We start from the raw sequence: 17,597 nt of genomic DNA on the forward strand, positions 1-17,597 counted from the left end.
TCTTTGACAACTATAAGTCTTGTATTGCTGAGACAATCTCACGTTTTTTAGAAAATCCACATCAGTAAAAACATTTCTTTTAACAACCCACCATCAATGAAAGGTGTCTTCTTTTTTGCGAGTTTTTGAAGAGATTTTTGAAGAGAGTATATAAGAGATTTTGAAATGCAATGGTGGACTTTTTAGAATTTTCCTCACATCTATTGAAAATATCCTGTTTTGCTGTAAGACATCAATTTTTCAAATTAACGAAACAATATAGTTCCTCCCAGTCCCGTGTTAAAATTATAGGTTCGTTGTTTTATACTCGGTCCAGTCATTTTCGGCCTAAAGATGTAGAAAATAAATCAAAACGCACTATGTGCATCCAGATTGTCCAAAGGGCGTATCTAAAGAATAGAGTTTGGTATTTTAGTTGGAACTTTCAGAGAATACTTAAATGGAAAGATCAATTGACTGAAAGGCAATCTATGCATATTGTTACTAACATTTCTACCACCGTTACTTTTCCTAATAACTTACTTCAATTGCCACAACTTGTAAGGGTTAGAGTATCAAGATGAAAGGGGGTTAAAAGCGGACATTGGCAATGATTTAATGTGTACATAAATAGGAAACCTTTCGTTTCAATGGAATAATATTGAAGCTACTAACTATGGCTTTAGTTTTAAATTAGGGAATTTGAATCAGATTGCTTAAAGAGAATTTGCTGTTAAAAATAAGTATCGTAGGAGTTTTTGGGTATTATTTCATTTTTCACTTATAGTGCGTTTCCAGATTTGTAAACTGAGCGTTTTAAAGACGACTACCGGAAATTATCTAGAGCATCATATAGGTATCCTAAACGGAAACTTTTTTGATTTAGGAATCGGCGAAAATTAGTCTTTAGCATATTGTTTCATGATTAATATATGCATGAATGGAAAACACAAGTTTTTGTATGGAAGCCAGAGTAGAACGGGTTGCCCTGCCACTATTATACTTCTGTCAATGTTTATTCAATGTTGGGCTTTTACTCGGAAATCTAGATTTTTTTATATGCAAGCATAATTTAATATCTTAGGTTTATTTGGCTATATTTACCTTCCTAGATGTTCAATCCTTTTAGTTTTTGCGATATTTAAAGCTCAACAAGTTCCAGAAGTTTTTCTTAACGTTAGGTTTTTACTTTTTCTTAAATCTGTGACGCAAAAGAACCCGAGTTTGTCTTCAGTTATAAAATGTTCATAATATTTCATCGAGTTATATGAATTATTTAAGATATTTAATCAAATTTATCAAATAATATTATAATAAATTAAATTATAAATAATTTGCTATATTGTTTTTATGTCAATATGTCTCTTTAATGCCATGGCTCCTAGTTAGAATCAGATTTCCGTTTCAGGTAAGACTCTTTTTGAGCTAATTAAACCAGTGGACGAACGTATCGAGGATGTGAAGAAGTTTTTAAAATTGATCGCACCATCACTTTGTACAAAAATTGTGCCAATTTATGATCCATTTCGACCATCTATTTCTGATCCTGACCTAGAAGTAACTCATTTTTTTCTACTGTAGTCAATACCATATCTAGAGTTTACTAGTAGATTATAATTTCAATAGTTAAACTTCCAGATATTTCCTAAGGATATTTCACTTCAGATAAGAGGAACGAAATAAAATATGTTTTATTCGTCATTCTTAGGAGCAGGAAAATAAGTTTGATATTGTAAAATCTGGACTTGACCCTATAATTTGCCTGCGTTTGACGGTCTAAGTTAACTCTCTAGATTAGTCCGTTTTTAGACTGATCAGTTTAAGCTCAATTTGCTTCTCCGCTTTTACATCATTCGATTCAGATTTAATTCGGATTTATTTTTCAGCTTCTTCACTAAGTTTAAAAATAACTCACCGCCGTCTTATTGGTATAAGTTGCATTGTTTCAGATGGACAAATTTTCTAATATTTGAAAATTTGGTAAATCCATGTTTTTAAAATTATTTTCACGCGATTCTGTCTTTTTCAGACTTTCTCCAAAAGTTTTAAAATCTCAAAGTTTTGAATTTCCTGTTTTATAAAGTCTAGTTGCAGAAATTTGAAAATGAAATACCGAATTTTTAAGAATCTGGAATTATTTTACATAAAAGGGGATTGCTAACGAAATTCGAAAAAAGTGAAAATTTTGAAAATCATGAATTGTAAGTAGAAAGATCTTAGTTGAACAATGTGATATTTAACTTTTGAAATTCTTACAAGCTGGAAGTTTTAGATATGAAAGAGGTTTTTCCATTGCGATTCGATTAAAGTGGAAATTGCTACAAAAAGCTGAAAAAAATAAGTTATAAGCGTTTACTTGAAGAATTTGACATTTAAGACATTAAATTCTTAAGAAGTTGGAATTTCTGATACGAAAAAGGTCTTTTTGTTATGGAAATTCTGAAAAAGTAAGAAATATAAAAATTTTTTTTAAATAAAATATGAAATAGAAAGGATTAGCTTGAATTTGTAATATTTAAGCCCCGGAGTTCTTAAAAATTGGAATTTTACATCAGTAAGGTTTTTACTACTGCAATTTAAAAACGTGAAAACCGTTGAAATTATGAATTGAAGGGTGTGTAGCCATTCCAATGTTATTTAAGATGAGTCGTATTTATTACTTTCTTTGTGGAGGATAAAAAGTGGGTCACCCCTCTTGATAGGATAATGTGTCATTATTTAAAATTTATGAAGCAAATGCCGAAAATCTAAGAGATTCAAAATCATGCGTGAAACCTAGGAAAAATGGGGTTAAATCAGTAAAAGGAATGGTTTTAGATATTTTTTGGGGAAAGGTAAAGGTATAGGCATGTACTGAAATATAAAAAATTAAAAAAGAATCGAAGTGAAAAAAGAGAATTAGGAAAAATTTGGGTTAAAATAAATAAAAGCAAGTGTTTTAAATATTCTTGAGGGAAAGAGAAAGGTATAAGGGTATACACAAATCCCAAAAATTTGAAAGCTAGTTCAAGCCTCAAGAAGAAATTAATTATGTGACCAGCCCTTCACTTGGGATCCAATTCATACTTCAGTGTGAGAGAAAAACAGCTTTTTCGCTCTTAATTTTCGGTGTGCAAAATAATTGACGCAAACATATTTATTTTGAGACGAGTTTCATCAATTGAAGTCGGAACTATTTTGGAGAAGCTGAAATGGTGTCTTTATTTTTGCGAGATGATTATCAATGCAATACTTGTAGTGGAGTACCTTATTCCATTCTATACGTTGTTCAGTACGCCACTTCGATTCTTGACTTACGGGTGCACGGTTAAATGGAGTGTTTTTTAAATGTATTTTAGTATAAGGAATAACTAATGCAACATGAAAGGATAAAATTATGGAAGAGTACTCTTGAGTGACTCTAGTGACTTCTGTGACATAGCATTTGCACATGTTAGCACAAAAATAATTAAACTAATCACCGACGACATGGTGAAGGATTGAATCGGTGGTGTTAGGCTTCCCTCTTCCCCAAAAAATTCCCTTTCAGAAAATATTAAAAATAGTGAAAATGCTCAAAATACTAAAAGAAAATGGCAAATGATCGGAGACGACAAAATTATTAAGCACAGAACTGCAAGAATGGCAATACTACTGGATACAAGCATGTGATCAAGGTTAGACACTGATCTCGAGGGGTATATATATGTAAAATTAGCAGATTTGAGTTAAAGAGCACTTACTCAAATCAGTGGTTGTTCCAGTAAAGAAAGGTGTCCGCCAGGGTTCATTATTATCCCCAAGTTTGTACAATTACAGTGTTTTAAATGCCCAGGCATGTGTAAATGTTTCATGTATCTCCAAGAATATAAATGTGTCGCTACCTACATACGCGGACGATCTATTAAATCTAAGTCGGTCTATTAGGGGTCTGCAATCGAATTTCTCGATCCTGCGTGATGAATACCGAAAAATCGGCCTGGCCTTCAATACTTCTAAATCTGCAGTTCCTTTTTTCAACGATAGTCCTTCTCAGCCTGAACACCTCCTACTGGGTAGTTAGTCAATCACCGTTTCATCTCATGTCGTGTATCTGGGTTTACCCATAGGCCGTAACCTTAATGAAACTCGTCTACTGCTCGTCAAATACGTCGAGAAAAAACTCCGCACCGCGTATGGGTCTATCGTCGCCAGCAGACTCCTCTTATGCCGAAAGTATCTCGCCAATATGTATAATGCTGTCGCACTGCCGCATATTTTATATATCGCGCCATTTTGGAATTTATTAACTGACACCCAAAAACGCAAGCTCCGGTCCCTTTATTTTAGGTTCGCGAAGTTCCTGCTGCGATGCCCCTTGTGGACGAGAAATACATATATGATTGATAAACATAGGATTGCAGACCCCAGTATCGCGGTAAACCGGTTGATTTTTAATTTCCAGGCAAAATGGAACCACCCCTGGCTTAAACATTTCTACAGTTCTTGATTATGTATTTTTCCATGTTGTGTCTTAAATTTCTCTCCGTTTTTCTTCTCTTTTTTTCTTTTCTTTTATTTGTTTTTTTTTCATTGTACTCCGTTTTGTTCCATGTGAAAAATACGGGTAATAAATATTTTACTTACTTACTTACTTACTTGGAATCAGGCTAAGAAGCAGAGCCGTACGTGGATTATCACTTTTTGTTAAGTCACAAAATTGAAGTCCTCCAAGAAAACCCAACGGAGATGTGAGGCTCTAATTTCAATCCCTCGTTTTTCCAGTGTTCTGCAAACTTCGCTTTGTCTCTTTAGTCAAGGAGGCACACTCGTGCCTCTATAAAGAGGCGACACACGACAATGTTAAGCGATCTTCGGTTCCAGTGGTCGCAGACGGATGGGGAGGGATGCATTTCGTAGCCCGAGCTCCAACTAAGAAACCTGCAAAATTTCATCCCCCTCCAACTTTTCCTTCATGGGGAAAATATGGCCGAAAGTTTCGACCTGTCAACCCAAGCCCCCCTTTAACGTTGTCCGATCGGGCTGAAATTCACAAGTTAAGGTCCCCTAGGACCCAGGAGCTTATCCGCGAAATTTCAGCTTGATCCGATAACTCCTTCCCTGTTTTCCAGAAACCACGCATAGCCACTTAAAATTCATTTACTTTTTTTTCCTAGACGCCTACAGGTCACATCCGACATCGGATCTGGGTGTACGAAGACTCATTCGATGCGGAATTCTCCGAGTAAGTGCCCATGAAAGTTTCGTAGGAAAATCTTAACCCCCCGAAAGTTTCGACCCTCCAACCCCCCCCCCCCCCACCCCTTTTAACGTTGTCCGATCGGGCTGAAATTCACAAGTTAAGGTCCCCTACGGCCCAGGAGCTTATCCGCGAAATTTCAGCTTGATCCGATAACTCCTTCCCTGTTTTCCAGAAACCACCCATTAGCTATTTAATTAACGGATTTCTCTCCATAAGAGCCCATGTTAATTTGAAATTTTTTGAAATTTTTGTGTTTAACATTTTTCGAAGTTATTCCATTATTCATTCATTTCAATTTTTTGTTAATTAAAAGAGGGCCTTTCCGAAGCCAAGAGCTGGGGGTTAGCAAAAAAACAAAAAACCTGTACAAAAGAGTCTTTAAAAGCTGGGGGTTTGGGGGGCGGCAGCCCCCCAACTGCCTCTTCTAATTCCTGTACGTTTTAAGGTTCGACTTTGGGACGCAGCCTCTTTAACTCTTTAAGAAAACGAAGTTTTTTTCATATTATTTTTCAGTAGGCACGCATTCACAGTGACAATATCGTCCACTTTCACTGCAAGGAAATGGTCAGCTTTTGCAAACAGTTCCTAGTTAGAGTGCTTATTTATTATTGTAGCATGTCCACCCTAGGGGTGTCCTCGTTTTTTAGGGTTTTTCGCAGAAACAAAGTGGAGCACATGAAATGGTACTATATCGAGTAGTTTCATATTGTCCGTAGAGAGAAAATGTTCTTGTGTGCATATAGTTCCTCCACTAAGGCAAAGTTGTTTGAATACGGCGAATTTTACACTGAGGCTAATGTTTAGGCTCCATGATACGAAGCATTTTTTAATATAAGCCTTAACCAATTTAAACAGATTGGCCTGTCGGCTTCATAGTCATGTTTGAGGGGCAGTTACCATGGTAGCGCTTGTGTTTGGTGCTTTGACAGTTCAAACGGTGAATCGGGTTCTGACAAGGGATTTCTTTAGTCGCTCTGTTGAAACTTTGAGGGGAATGGCCGCGTTTCTTGGCATTTTTACAGTATGTCGACAAGTGGCCGATTTCAGAACCATTGAAGCAACTTTTCGGGAGATTAATAAATTCTTGTATTTTTAAGTGTCAAAGTCAATTATGATCGGCATATTTGTGACAGTATCAGGTCTTATTGTTCTAATTAAACGACCATTGTGTTTCAGTAGTCGTTCTTAAGGAATTGGGACAAAAAGTAGAACTTTAGCATAAAGAGCGAGGTATCGATGAGGGGGCAACCCTCATATGCGTAATAATTTCTGTTTATTACAAGTTTTAATGTTGCTCCTTACTTTCAGTTGAAACAAGTTGTTTGTTATTTAATTCCTTATTAGTCTTAGATGATGCTTGGAAATTGTCATCCTCTACACGGACCCCCCCCCCCCCACACACACGGAAAGATCCCCTAGACAATGCAATCCCGGCAAAAATTTATCCCGGACAATTACCCTTAATATCTTCACATGTAAAATTGAGTCAGCGAAGAAAAATTAAGACAAATATAAAAAATTTCGCATATGAATTCTAGAAAAATCAATCACTGACTAATTTCCCCTCCTGAAACTTTTCTCCCCATGGAAAATTCTCCGGTGGAAAATCCCCCAGCATAAAATTCACTCACCCCCCCCCCCTCCAACTAAAAATCTATGCATAATTCCCAATAATAAAAACTATATGTAAACAATGGGCAAATTTAATAACTAAATTACCTTTCCCTAGGGGCTAGGGGGCGTCAGGTTGTCCCCAAAGGCATGGTTATTGTGCAATTCAGCTATCTCAAAATTTTCATCGGCCGACTTTGAGGGAAGGGGGGGAGGAGGGGGTTGGCTACCCACCAATCTTTTGGTCACTTAAAAAGGGGATTAGAACTTTAAATTTTCATTCGAATGAGCGAGAAACCCCTCTCCTGATATTATAGGAGCATTGGTTCGATACGATAACCCCTAGGAAAAAAAAAATAATAAGAACAAAAATAAACCCGCATCCGTGATCTTTCTTCTGGCAAAAAAACAAACAAAAAATTTCCCATTTTTGTAGGTTGGAGCTTGAAACATCTACAGTAGGGTTCTCTGATACACTGAACCTGACAGTGTCCTTTTCATTAAGATTCCTTAGCTTTAGTGGGCGTTTACCCCTTTTCAGAAAATCAGGCAAATTTTCTCACACTCGCAGCCTTTGATGGGAAACATTAAACTTAATGAATCTTATATATCAGGAATCAGCATAATAATCCAATTCTTTTGACGTATCTATTGATATGAAAATTCTGTTCTTTACAGTTTCGGTTACTATTGAGTCACATCGCACGTTACTTAGTTCTTTACCACAAACTAGATCTCCCCAATATGGTAAAATAGACACTTGTCAATATGATTCAGCGTTATTTAAAGTTAAAATATCTGTGATTTAGCGATTATGTTTTCCTTAGTGTTTTTTTTTCTCCGGAGTGATTTATCATTTGTTTGTGTTGTCTTGTTATTTAAAGGGTGGTAGTGAAAGAAAGATGATGGGATAAGTTATATTTTTTATTGGTTTTTGCGTCATACCAAGTTCATGAGGTAGAGCCGCTCTACTTCCCTTTTACTTTTTCTTCGCCTTTTTTTCTTTTTCTTCTTCCTTCTTATTTTAGTCAATGAAAAAAAAACTTGGTTTTTATTTAATTCCTGATTGTTCTTTAAATTAATACTGGGAAATTGTCACCCTTTCGGTGACAATTCGAAATTTCTTCGCCTTTTTTTCTTCTTCTTCCTTATTTTTGTCGATGAAAAAAACTTGTTCTTTTATTTAATTGATGATTGTTCTTTAAGTAATGCTGGGAAATTGTCACCCTCCACAGGATAGAGGCGTTTTTTCTATGTTTTTTGCAAATGAAACCCCTATTTATTATTTGAGCTAAAACTGATAAAAGAAAATCATTTTTAGCAGAAAAATGAGTTTTAATGCTGATGATGAACGCTGTATATGTGTTCGAAATATCCAGTTCAATAATTTTATATCTATTCACTGTCAATAAAAAGGTATCATCCCTATTTTGAACTGTTTTACTTCAGTTGAAAAAACATACTTTTTTAAAATTTAATTTCTAGATTAAATTATTTTGACCAGCCTATAATGTTTTTTTTTTTTATTTTTAAAGATAGTAACCCTTCACACTCCAACCAATATGGCTCAGCGAGGGTCTTAGTTTCCAAGATAATGCTCCTTGCCTTGACTTGATGCGTCTAATTTCTTTAAGTAAGATCATATAAAGGTTACCAGTATTTTCTAATGGGCTGCAGCTTACTGACACCATTATCCACCAGAAACTGCTTGATTACCCACCATTTGGGCTTCATGTGGTTTATATTGACAATAAATACCTTAAAGAGATAATCAACTATCAAGAACGGGGTTTACCAAAATTTTGACACGTATACTATCCTTTTTTATAATTTCCCCAACGCTGAGTACCCCTAGGGCCGTTACTAGCCAAAATGTTTGGAGGAGGGGAGTAAGGAATTTTACTGACTGGCTGGTCATTTTTACTGACTGTTTTTTTCATACTTAGTATAATGCCTGTTTTGAACACAATACGTAAAATAACTGCACGAGTCAGTAAAACCGCTGCATTTACCGACCGAGATTTAAATTTCGTTACATATCATGTCATTATTTCAATACTCTTATTCAACCAAATAGAAAATTGTCGCACCATCTCTAAATTCACGGTAGGATTCGGCAAACTGCTGCGTATTTCGTTTAAGTTCAAACTTTCTGTAGATGACATGTCAGTATTTTCATGGTCTTTATTTGACGGTACAAAGAATTTTAGTGGCGTCCGAAAAACCATGGCGCTTCGCTTCATGATTTTACCGACTTATTCTTTTACCGAATGACCGAAAATTGGGTGAGGACGTTCCCCTACCCCATACCTGACGTTCCTGAGTACCCCTCGCGAAAAAGTGGATGCGTTTGAATTACAATCAACAATAATTTGTTTTCTATTTGGTACACAAATAATATTAAGGCGAAATAAAATTATCCATAGTAAAACATAAATGAAAATTATATTATAAAAAAGAATTTTGTTTGGATCAATGAAAAGGATGAGATTATTCGCACTGGAATATTAGTCCTTCATAATTTGGTTCCTTCGTTTAATTTTTATCTGAGATGTGATTTCATGTCCAATATCCTGTTCCTTGTGCAGTGAAGGTTCATATACCTATCGAAATCCGGTGCAATATGTACCCCGCCAGATACTTTTCGTATCCCTGGGGGTACGCGTACCAAAATTTTTCTTTACAAGAATCCCACTTCCACTCCTTTCAGTGATGACAAGTTTAAAAATAAATTTAGTTTCCAACCTTGGACGTCACTCTAACTTTTTTCTTTATTAGCAGCCGAACCGGTCACATTTCAAACCACAGTCCATGAAAAAAAAAAATATTGTCTTTTCAGTAATAAAACGCGTCCTCAGTAATAAAACACCACAGGAAGTGCCTCTTAATTTTCTTACCACATCATTATTTTTTATTTTGGTGGTCTGTCATGTCTCCCACATAAAAATAAGAAATTCTTTTATTCTCAAAAAGGAGAATATTTGAAAATAATAATCGTAAAAAAAAAACAACAACAAAAAAACAATCCACTCAATTAAAAAAAGCACAAGAAATATTTTCCATCGTTATAACTTTCTTTTACACAAATAATATACATAATATATACAAAAAAACGAAAGAAAGTTTTAATGATATCACAATCTAAATTTAAGATTCAAACTGTCTCATTAAACTCTACTTCGGCTGCTATTTAAGCAATAAAAAACAAACATTTTGACTTCATAAAAAAAAACAACTGGCAGCTCTGTCGGCACACTACCATTTTAGGAACACTGACTTAGGACATATGCAGAGTTGTGTCATGTTTCTATTGGTTTTCAACAGTTTTTCGCTTTATTTTGTTATGCTATCTAACTTCTCATTTTTGATCCTAGGTAATTTTCTGACGACTCATTTAGTTTAAAACTAATTTTCAACTTAAAAATGTATCTTAAGTACGTGTTTATTTCTAGATGAATGAAAATATTCCAATTCATCCGCATGTGATTGGTTTAACCGGTGGGATAGCGAGTGGCAAATCATCAATAGCGAAACGTCTTGAAAACTTGGGTGTTTTCATCGTCGATTGTGATGCCCTTGGTCATCGGGCATATTTACCTGGGACAAAATGTTTTAAAGACGTTCTGCAAGCGTTTGGAGATGAAATTAAGGATGCTAACGGCACGATAAACCGGAAGGCTCTTGGTTCAATCGTTTTTTCTAACAGGGTAAATGAACGGACTAGTATTTTTTTTTGTTTTTAACGAAATCTTTGTCTATAGAAAGATGTTGGTAGTGTTGGTAATTGACTAGTTATCTGTCCTGATGTATTTGTGATTCGGCCATAAAAGGACAAAACAGCAAGGACTCCTTGGAGATAACTTTTGTTCATAAAATTGTTTGGAGATGAAATTAAGGATGCTAACGGCACGATAAACCGGAAGGCTCTTGGTTCTATCGTTTTTTCTAACAGGGTAAATGAACGGACTAGTATTTTTTTTGTTTTTAACGAAATCTTTGTCTATAGACAGATGTTGGTAGTGTTGGTAATTGACTAATTATCTGTTCTGATGTATTTGTGATTCGGCCATAAAAGGACAAAACAGCAAGGACTCCTTGGAGATAACTTTTGTTCATAAAATCGTTTGGAGATGAAACTAACAGGGTAAATGAACGGACTAGTATTTTTTTTTTTTTAACGAAATCTTTGTCTATAAAAAGATGTTGGTAGTGTTGGTAATTGACTAATTATCTGTTCTGATGTATTTGTGATTCGGCCATAAAAGGACAAAACAGCAAGGACTCCTTGGAGATAACTTTTGTTCATAAAATCAGGATAGACTCAAGGAAGACGTGAAATTCTTTGAAAAAAAAAGAAAAGAAAAAAAATGAAAGAAAAAGAAAAAAAACGCCATCTAAGTTAATCAGGAACATATTGGGAGGAAAGAAAATAGCTCGGGCTACTTTCAGAGACGTCTGGTCGACCCAAAGAATGTAAGATTTTTAATCAGTTATAATCATTTTGTTTTAATCCTTATTAACAATAATTTGTTTCGTTCATTTTTTAATTTAATTCATTTATTAATCTTATTAATCAGGTTATGCATTTAACTTATTGATCCATTTCAACTTATCTTTAATTATTAATTCTCAACCAAATTAGTATAATTTGATAAGTAAAAATTAAGCTTAGTTCAATCTTTTTTCGAAGTAATAAAGTAATTATTTTCAATAGTCTATAATAAGTTCAGGCAGAGCCGAGTTAGCTTCTCATGTCAAATAAGGAGATAGATATTTATTTCAAAAAAATCTCTATCACAAGCCCACGAAGCGCTGAATTTGGAATTCGGAGTCGAAAAATCCTATGATTACACGAAAACTGGAAAAAATGTAAAAAAAAAACAACGAAAAAGAATAATCATTTGTGAGTCAATAAATTAACAGTAAAAAGTCATTTAAAAAGTAAAAAAATAAAATCTATGGATGGTGTCTTTCCTGTGGATATCCGACTTTAAATTTGAAGAAATTGTGACGCCGAGGAGTTTAAATCGGGACACAGAAATTAAGAAGGGATAGGACTAAGAAAATAGGGCGAAGATTTGAGGACACAAATTGGCAATATCATGGACTTAGAGGGATTGACTGTCACGTCTAAGTTCAAGGCCTCATCTCCAATTTTATTGAGGATACTCATAGGGTCGCTTATTAAATTTCCAAAGCAAGTTCAACAACCGTTAGGTCATCAGCAAATTTCCATCGGCCAGTAAATTCCTTTGCAAGGCTGTTAATCATGACTGAAAAAAGGAGGGGACCTTGGAGAGTACCTTGGGGTATGCCATTGTAGACAAGTAGAGGATTTAGATAATAATTCTGGTATTTGACAACTTGCGATCTATTTCTGAAGGTGGAAGCAACCAACTTCACCAATAAGGGAGCAATATTGAACTCGCTGACAAGATTCTCAACTAAAATATTGTGGTTAATAAGGTCAAATGCATTCTGAAGATCAATGGAAATTAAATTTAGCCAGGAATTAGGCTTTTCGAGTATTTCCCGCAGTGGTCAATAAGAGAAACGAGGTAGTGGGAAGTAGAGGTGGATTTTAGGTTCTCGAATTGCAGCAGGTCAGTAAGAGGTAGGATTGTTTCCTTTAGCCAATCTGCAGGGAATCCTTCATAAATTTAAAAAAAAATAGGAGTAAGAGTAATAGGACGAACGCCTTTAATACCAGGCTTTCGCTTTTATTTTTCAAATGGGTTATGAAACCCTGTTTCCAAATTGTTGGAATTCGCCCAGACTCGGTAATCCCATTAGACAGGACAGACATGAGCTTTGAAAATAAGTCACTGAAGGCTCTAATAAGAGGAAACGGGATATCCAAAGGACAAACACTTCTTTTTCTTAGTTTTTCAGTTACTTCTTCAGTTTTCCAGTTTTTCAGTTTAGTTTTTCTTAGTTACTTCTTTCTATCTCAGACGGGGAAATAGTGGGAAAAGAAGGTGAAAGGGCTCCTGTTGGTATTTGGTCAGGCAATGCTGGAAGGCTTTGGACAATGGAAGCAAGGAATTTATTTTGATTATTGGTAGTAACATCAGGCGATTGGGGTAGATTGAAGTGAAGCTGCACAAGCCTCCTGGCATACAACTTTTTAATATCGGAATACCAATTTTTGGTTTTTCAGTGAATAACTCTTCGACCTTATTTTGTAGTACAATCGTGCCAATTTACGAATTTCTCTTTTAATTGATTTTCTTTGTTTATTGGCTTCCTCCGTTTTACCATTTTTGAAAAGCTTCAATTAGGTTCTAATTATTATCATTATAGTTTGGTTAATAAAGGGTATATCACTGAAGAACCTTTGAAATATTTTTTTTTCTGGGAACATTAATATTTATTAATTAGCTTTTTGCAGAACGTAGACATTTCCTCATCAAGATTTTTTAAACTATAAATATTAGACCAATCTTCAGTATTCAGCCACATGCCAAAAGAAAGAAGATAAAATTTTTGAATAGGGTGGTAAGCGCCATAAGTAGTTGAGAAAAAATTCTCAAAATTTGAGGAGGAGGATAAAACAATCAAAAGATGATAACTCCCACCTAATGGGGGCAAAGCTGAGCTAGGGCTGTAAAAATTATATATGTTAATTAAAATAACATACTTAGAAATAACAAAATCAGCACTTGTCTGCAATTGCTGGATGAATCTACATTTTGAATCGATATTTCGATTTGGGGAGTAATAGAAAATAGCTATTGCAGTAATATTAAATGGATGAGGTAGTACTTTTGGTCTAACACTTAGCCAGAGGATTTCATCATACTCGGATAAATTAGGGACTCGAATAACCTCTGGGTGAAGGTTAATCTTTGTAAAAAAAACAAAACACCACCATTTTTTCCGGGGGGACAGCCTAAATGACGGAGTTTAATAAACTCTGAATAATTTGTCAGGCACAGGGACCCTGGGTCATGGAACTGTATTTCAGTAATAGCTCTAATATCTACCCAATTTGATTCTGAAAGCACCTTGAGTTCGGTAAGCTTTTCAAAATTAAGACTTTCAGCAATAGTAACTAAAAGTTTAGGAAAAACAAACTGATGAGGAATCGCGACAGTGAGACTTGATGAGTTCGAGAATTTCCTGAGTGGGGTTTTGATTTAATATTATGATACTTTGAAGAAGTAGGGAAAGAGAAAAATTTAGCTGGGGATTTGGAGGTGAGGGACGGGCAAGGATATAGACGAAGCATGATGAGGAAGCTACAACTTGTTTCCAGACGACCGGAAGTTATAGCAATCAGGATTTATTATAAGATAATTATCAAATGCGAAAATCTCAGATTTGAGTTACATTGACAAGGTAGGCACGAGGGATAAAACGAATGGGCTGGAGGTCGGGTTTCGTGGACAGAGGGTAAGAAGGAGTTGAATTGGGTGGATTTTGATTAGAGAGGAAAGGGAGAGATTGGAAGTCAAAAAGGTCACGGGAAAGGGAAGTGGGGTGGGAACTTTCTGGGAGGAAGGAGGTCGTATTTACTTTGGCAAATGACGGATGGAGGCTTGAACCAGTCAACAATATCTTGGGCACATGGAGTGGATAGGGTATGCAAGGGAGTTTGTGACTGGGAGGGATATAAGTAAGAAGGGATTGTGGAGGGTTTTGGGTGCAGTGATGTCTGCGATGGTGATTTGACTGGTTGTTAGTAAATTTCTGGGCTGGAGAGGCGTTTGGGGAAACAGAATAGCAAAACAATAAACAAACTCTGAAGACAATTCAAATCGTAGTCAGACATAAAACCACAATACAGAAATTAAAAGAATTTGGTAAAATATAGGTTACACAAGTAGTGTGTCCGAAAATCATTAAATAAACTTTACATGATGATTGGTGAAAGCAAATTCTGGTTCAGTTCGGTAGCGCTGCAATGTCTGTGGGACTAGTCATCCCCAATCAGTAGTTCACTATTATGAACTATCTGTCAATTAGGGTACAAATTTTTGTGGAAAATATATTTCCAATGCTAATAAAAAAGAGAACGTTTATTTTAACTAAAGATTGATTAATTCTAATTTTAATTGATTTTAAAATTAATTTGATTACAGTCAAGACCGTATCCAGGGGGATGCTAGGGGGTTCAACCATCTCCCCCCGAAATGTTTGTCCGACTCCGTAGAAACATAACAAAACCGCGCATTAACACATTTTGGTGCGTTTTCCCTGGAAAATCCTGGAGAGGACCCTGATTACAGTCATTCACTGTCATCCTGATTAAATGAAATTCAACCAACGTTAATACTGCGCTATTACGTACTTTCGGTGAATTAGGGCACACATTTTCCGTGAAAATTTCTTTTTAATGCCAGTGAAAAAGAGGCGGTACATTTTAACAGTAAATTATTAATTCTACTGCTTAGCTAAATTATTTCTTGAAAGAAACTTTCCATGTTAAATCACCGAAGTTTCCACTCTTATAGTTTCCCATGCTCTTTGCGTTAACTAACAACTATCTCTAATTACAGAAAAGAAAATCAAAACAATTTGTTATGTATAAATAAAAAGAATGTAAAGTTAAAATTGGCGAAAATCAGGATGAAATTGTGCTCTAGGTAGAATGATTCTAATTTCCGTAGACCCTTTTGTTTATTATACTTATTTGCTTTTTAATTATTCTCTTTCGATTTAGTATGTCCTTGAAGTGCACTTATTAAAAGCCTTCAGAATTTGAATTTTGTTGGTTTATTAGTTAATGCTTGCAGCTAAATATGCGTAAGCGCAGTAAGAAGGTTTTTTCGCCGCCCAGCTGTTGCCCAACAATGTTAGCAATCAGGTATTTGTTTGGACGACGAAAACACAATTGTTAGCCAACAGAAATAAATTCTCCAACAGTTTTCTCCAATAAGTATTCGATTTGTTAAAGATATTCTCTAACAATGTTAGCTAACAGTTTTTGTTGGACGGCGCAAATACTATTGTCGGAAAAATTGTTAGCTAACAGTTTTTGTTTGGACCGAGGAAAAAAAATCTAAAATTAACCACTTTGGAAAATTGAAAGCTGAAGATTTCGGCTTAGAAAGATTTAACCGTTGCAATTCATATTCGAGCTTGTATTAATCTATAATCAATACAACATCATAAGTGTTGGAGCCACCTAGGATCGGTTTTACCGACAAATTTGCTATGGAATTTTTTTTTTAAAAATTGTTTACCCTTTGAAGGATTTATTCTTTAAAAAAAGACAATAATTTCCTTAGTTCTTAAAATATAGTTTTTATGCTTAAAACCATGTTGCGTATTTCCTGACCCGTAATCAATGCTTTTTCTTTTAAAACGCAGCATATATACAAGCTAATCCTTTGTTACTTTACCCCATTAAATTAAAACTATTATTTGTTTCCAATAGTAAGTACAATTTTGTTTCTGTCTGTCATTAGATTTTCATATGCGCTTTATTAATAATTGCATAACCGTGTCACTGCGCTCTGTTGTTATTTATAATCTTATATGACCATTTGTATGAAGACAAATTTCGCTACTTTAATCGGAAACGAATAAAAGACATGGTAGCAGAAGTATGTAACACCTCCCCCGTGAAGATAAAAATCCTTAAAGATTATGGCTTACGAGCTCCTCTCCGTATAGAGGACAAATTCCTGATTTCTGGGGTACGAAGTTCAATCGTCTAAGTGAAGAATTACCTGTCAAATGTAAATTTTCTTTTTGTGTCAAAAATGTCAATTTTTTCAAATGTAATTTTCTGGGGTACGAAGTTCAACCGTGTAAGTTTGCTGTGAAGAACTGCCTGTCAAATGTCCAGTGAATCCAGACATGGCCGGTAGATAAGACTCACAAGTGGGCTGTACTTTTAAAATTCACCCCGTCTGTCCATTAGGCCCAGATTTTTGTCGTGTAAAATTTATATATATTGTCGATGTATTAAATTTCAGCAGGATATTACATACCTAACTTTCTACTAGAAATGTGGGGTTGGGCTGGGCATTAAGTTTTTGAATCCATAATTTCCCATCTATATATTTTTTTTCCTATAGATGGCTGCATTGAATTAATTTCTTCCCCACTCTGCATTGAGTGAGAAAGTTTCTGTCTTGCACCCATCCCTCTTTCCATGGTCAGCAAAACTTTGTACTTAACTGTGTATGACTGAAAATTTTTGTCTATTTTAGGATGCTTTGAATAAGCTCAATAGCATTGTTTGGCCACAAATTGCTGAACTAGCAAAAGCTGAAATTAAAAAATTGCGCACTGAGGGTAAGGACATCGTAGTCCTCGATGCGGTGGTCCTACTTGAAGCCAACTGGAACAAATTTTGTCAGGAAGTTTGGGTGGCTATTATCCCTCCTGAAGAAGTAAGTTATCCCACTTTTTTTCTTTAACTGAATTATTGAGAACTGTGGCGTCAGAGTACGTATCTCTTAACGAGTTCATTGCAGGTTCCATTTGATTCAAATTAGCTATGGTTTTGATTCTTCATCTTCTATGTTTATATGTATACTAGCTGTTGGGGTGGCGCTTTGCGCCACCCCAACACCTAGTTGGTGGGGGCGCTTCGCGCCCCCCAAAGCCCCCCCGCGCGCGTAAGTCGTTACGCGCCATTGTAGTTGTGTCCCTATGTCCCACCTGTGAATATAGATATATATATATATATATATATATATATATATATATATATATATATATATATATATATATATATATATATATATATATATATGTTTTTAACTACGTAAAACTTGCGAATATACAACATTCTTTGCTGTCCCATTGTCTGTGCATATAAATAGAATGT

At 35.2% G+C, this 17,597-nt stretch overlaps 1 protein-coding gene across 4 annotated transcripts in view; it reads left to right on the top strand.

Annotated features, from left to right (window-relative positions):
* LOC136039228 (bifunctional coenzyme A synthase-like) overlaps nucleotides 1–17,597 on the top strand; it is a 55,920-nt gene that overhangs the window by 27,443 nt on the left and 10,880 nt on the right. For 2 of the 4 annotated variants that reach the window (XM_065722768.1, XM_065722767.1), the window contains exons 3-5: nucleotides 1,388–1,536; nucleotides 10,264–10,518; nucleotides 16,975–17,157. In XM_065722768.1, coding sequence (XP_065578840.1) covers nucleotides 10,264–10,518; nucleotides 16,975–17,157 — 438 coding nt within the window. In that variant the 5' untranslated portion in view covers nucleotides 1,388–1,536. The remainder of the gene's footprint in view (nucleotides 1–1,387; nucleotides 1,537–10,263; nucleotides 10,519–16,974; nucleotides 17,158–17,597) is intronic. The other 2 variants (XR_010620393.1, XR_010620394.1) reach the window with 1 other exon arrangement.

This window comes from Artemia franciscana, chromosome 19 (assembly GCF_032884065.1).
Source record: "Artemia franciscana chromosome 19, ASM3288406v1, whole genome shotgun sequence".
Lineage (NCBI taxonomy): Eukaryota > Metazoa > Arthropoda > Branchiopoda > Anostraca > Artemiidae > Artemia > Artemia franciscana.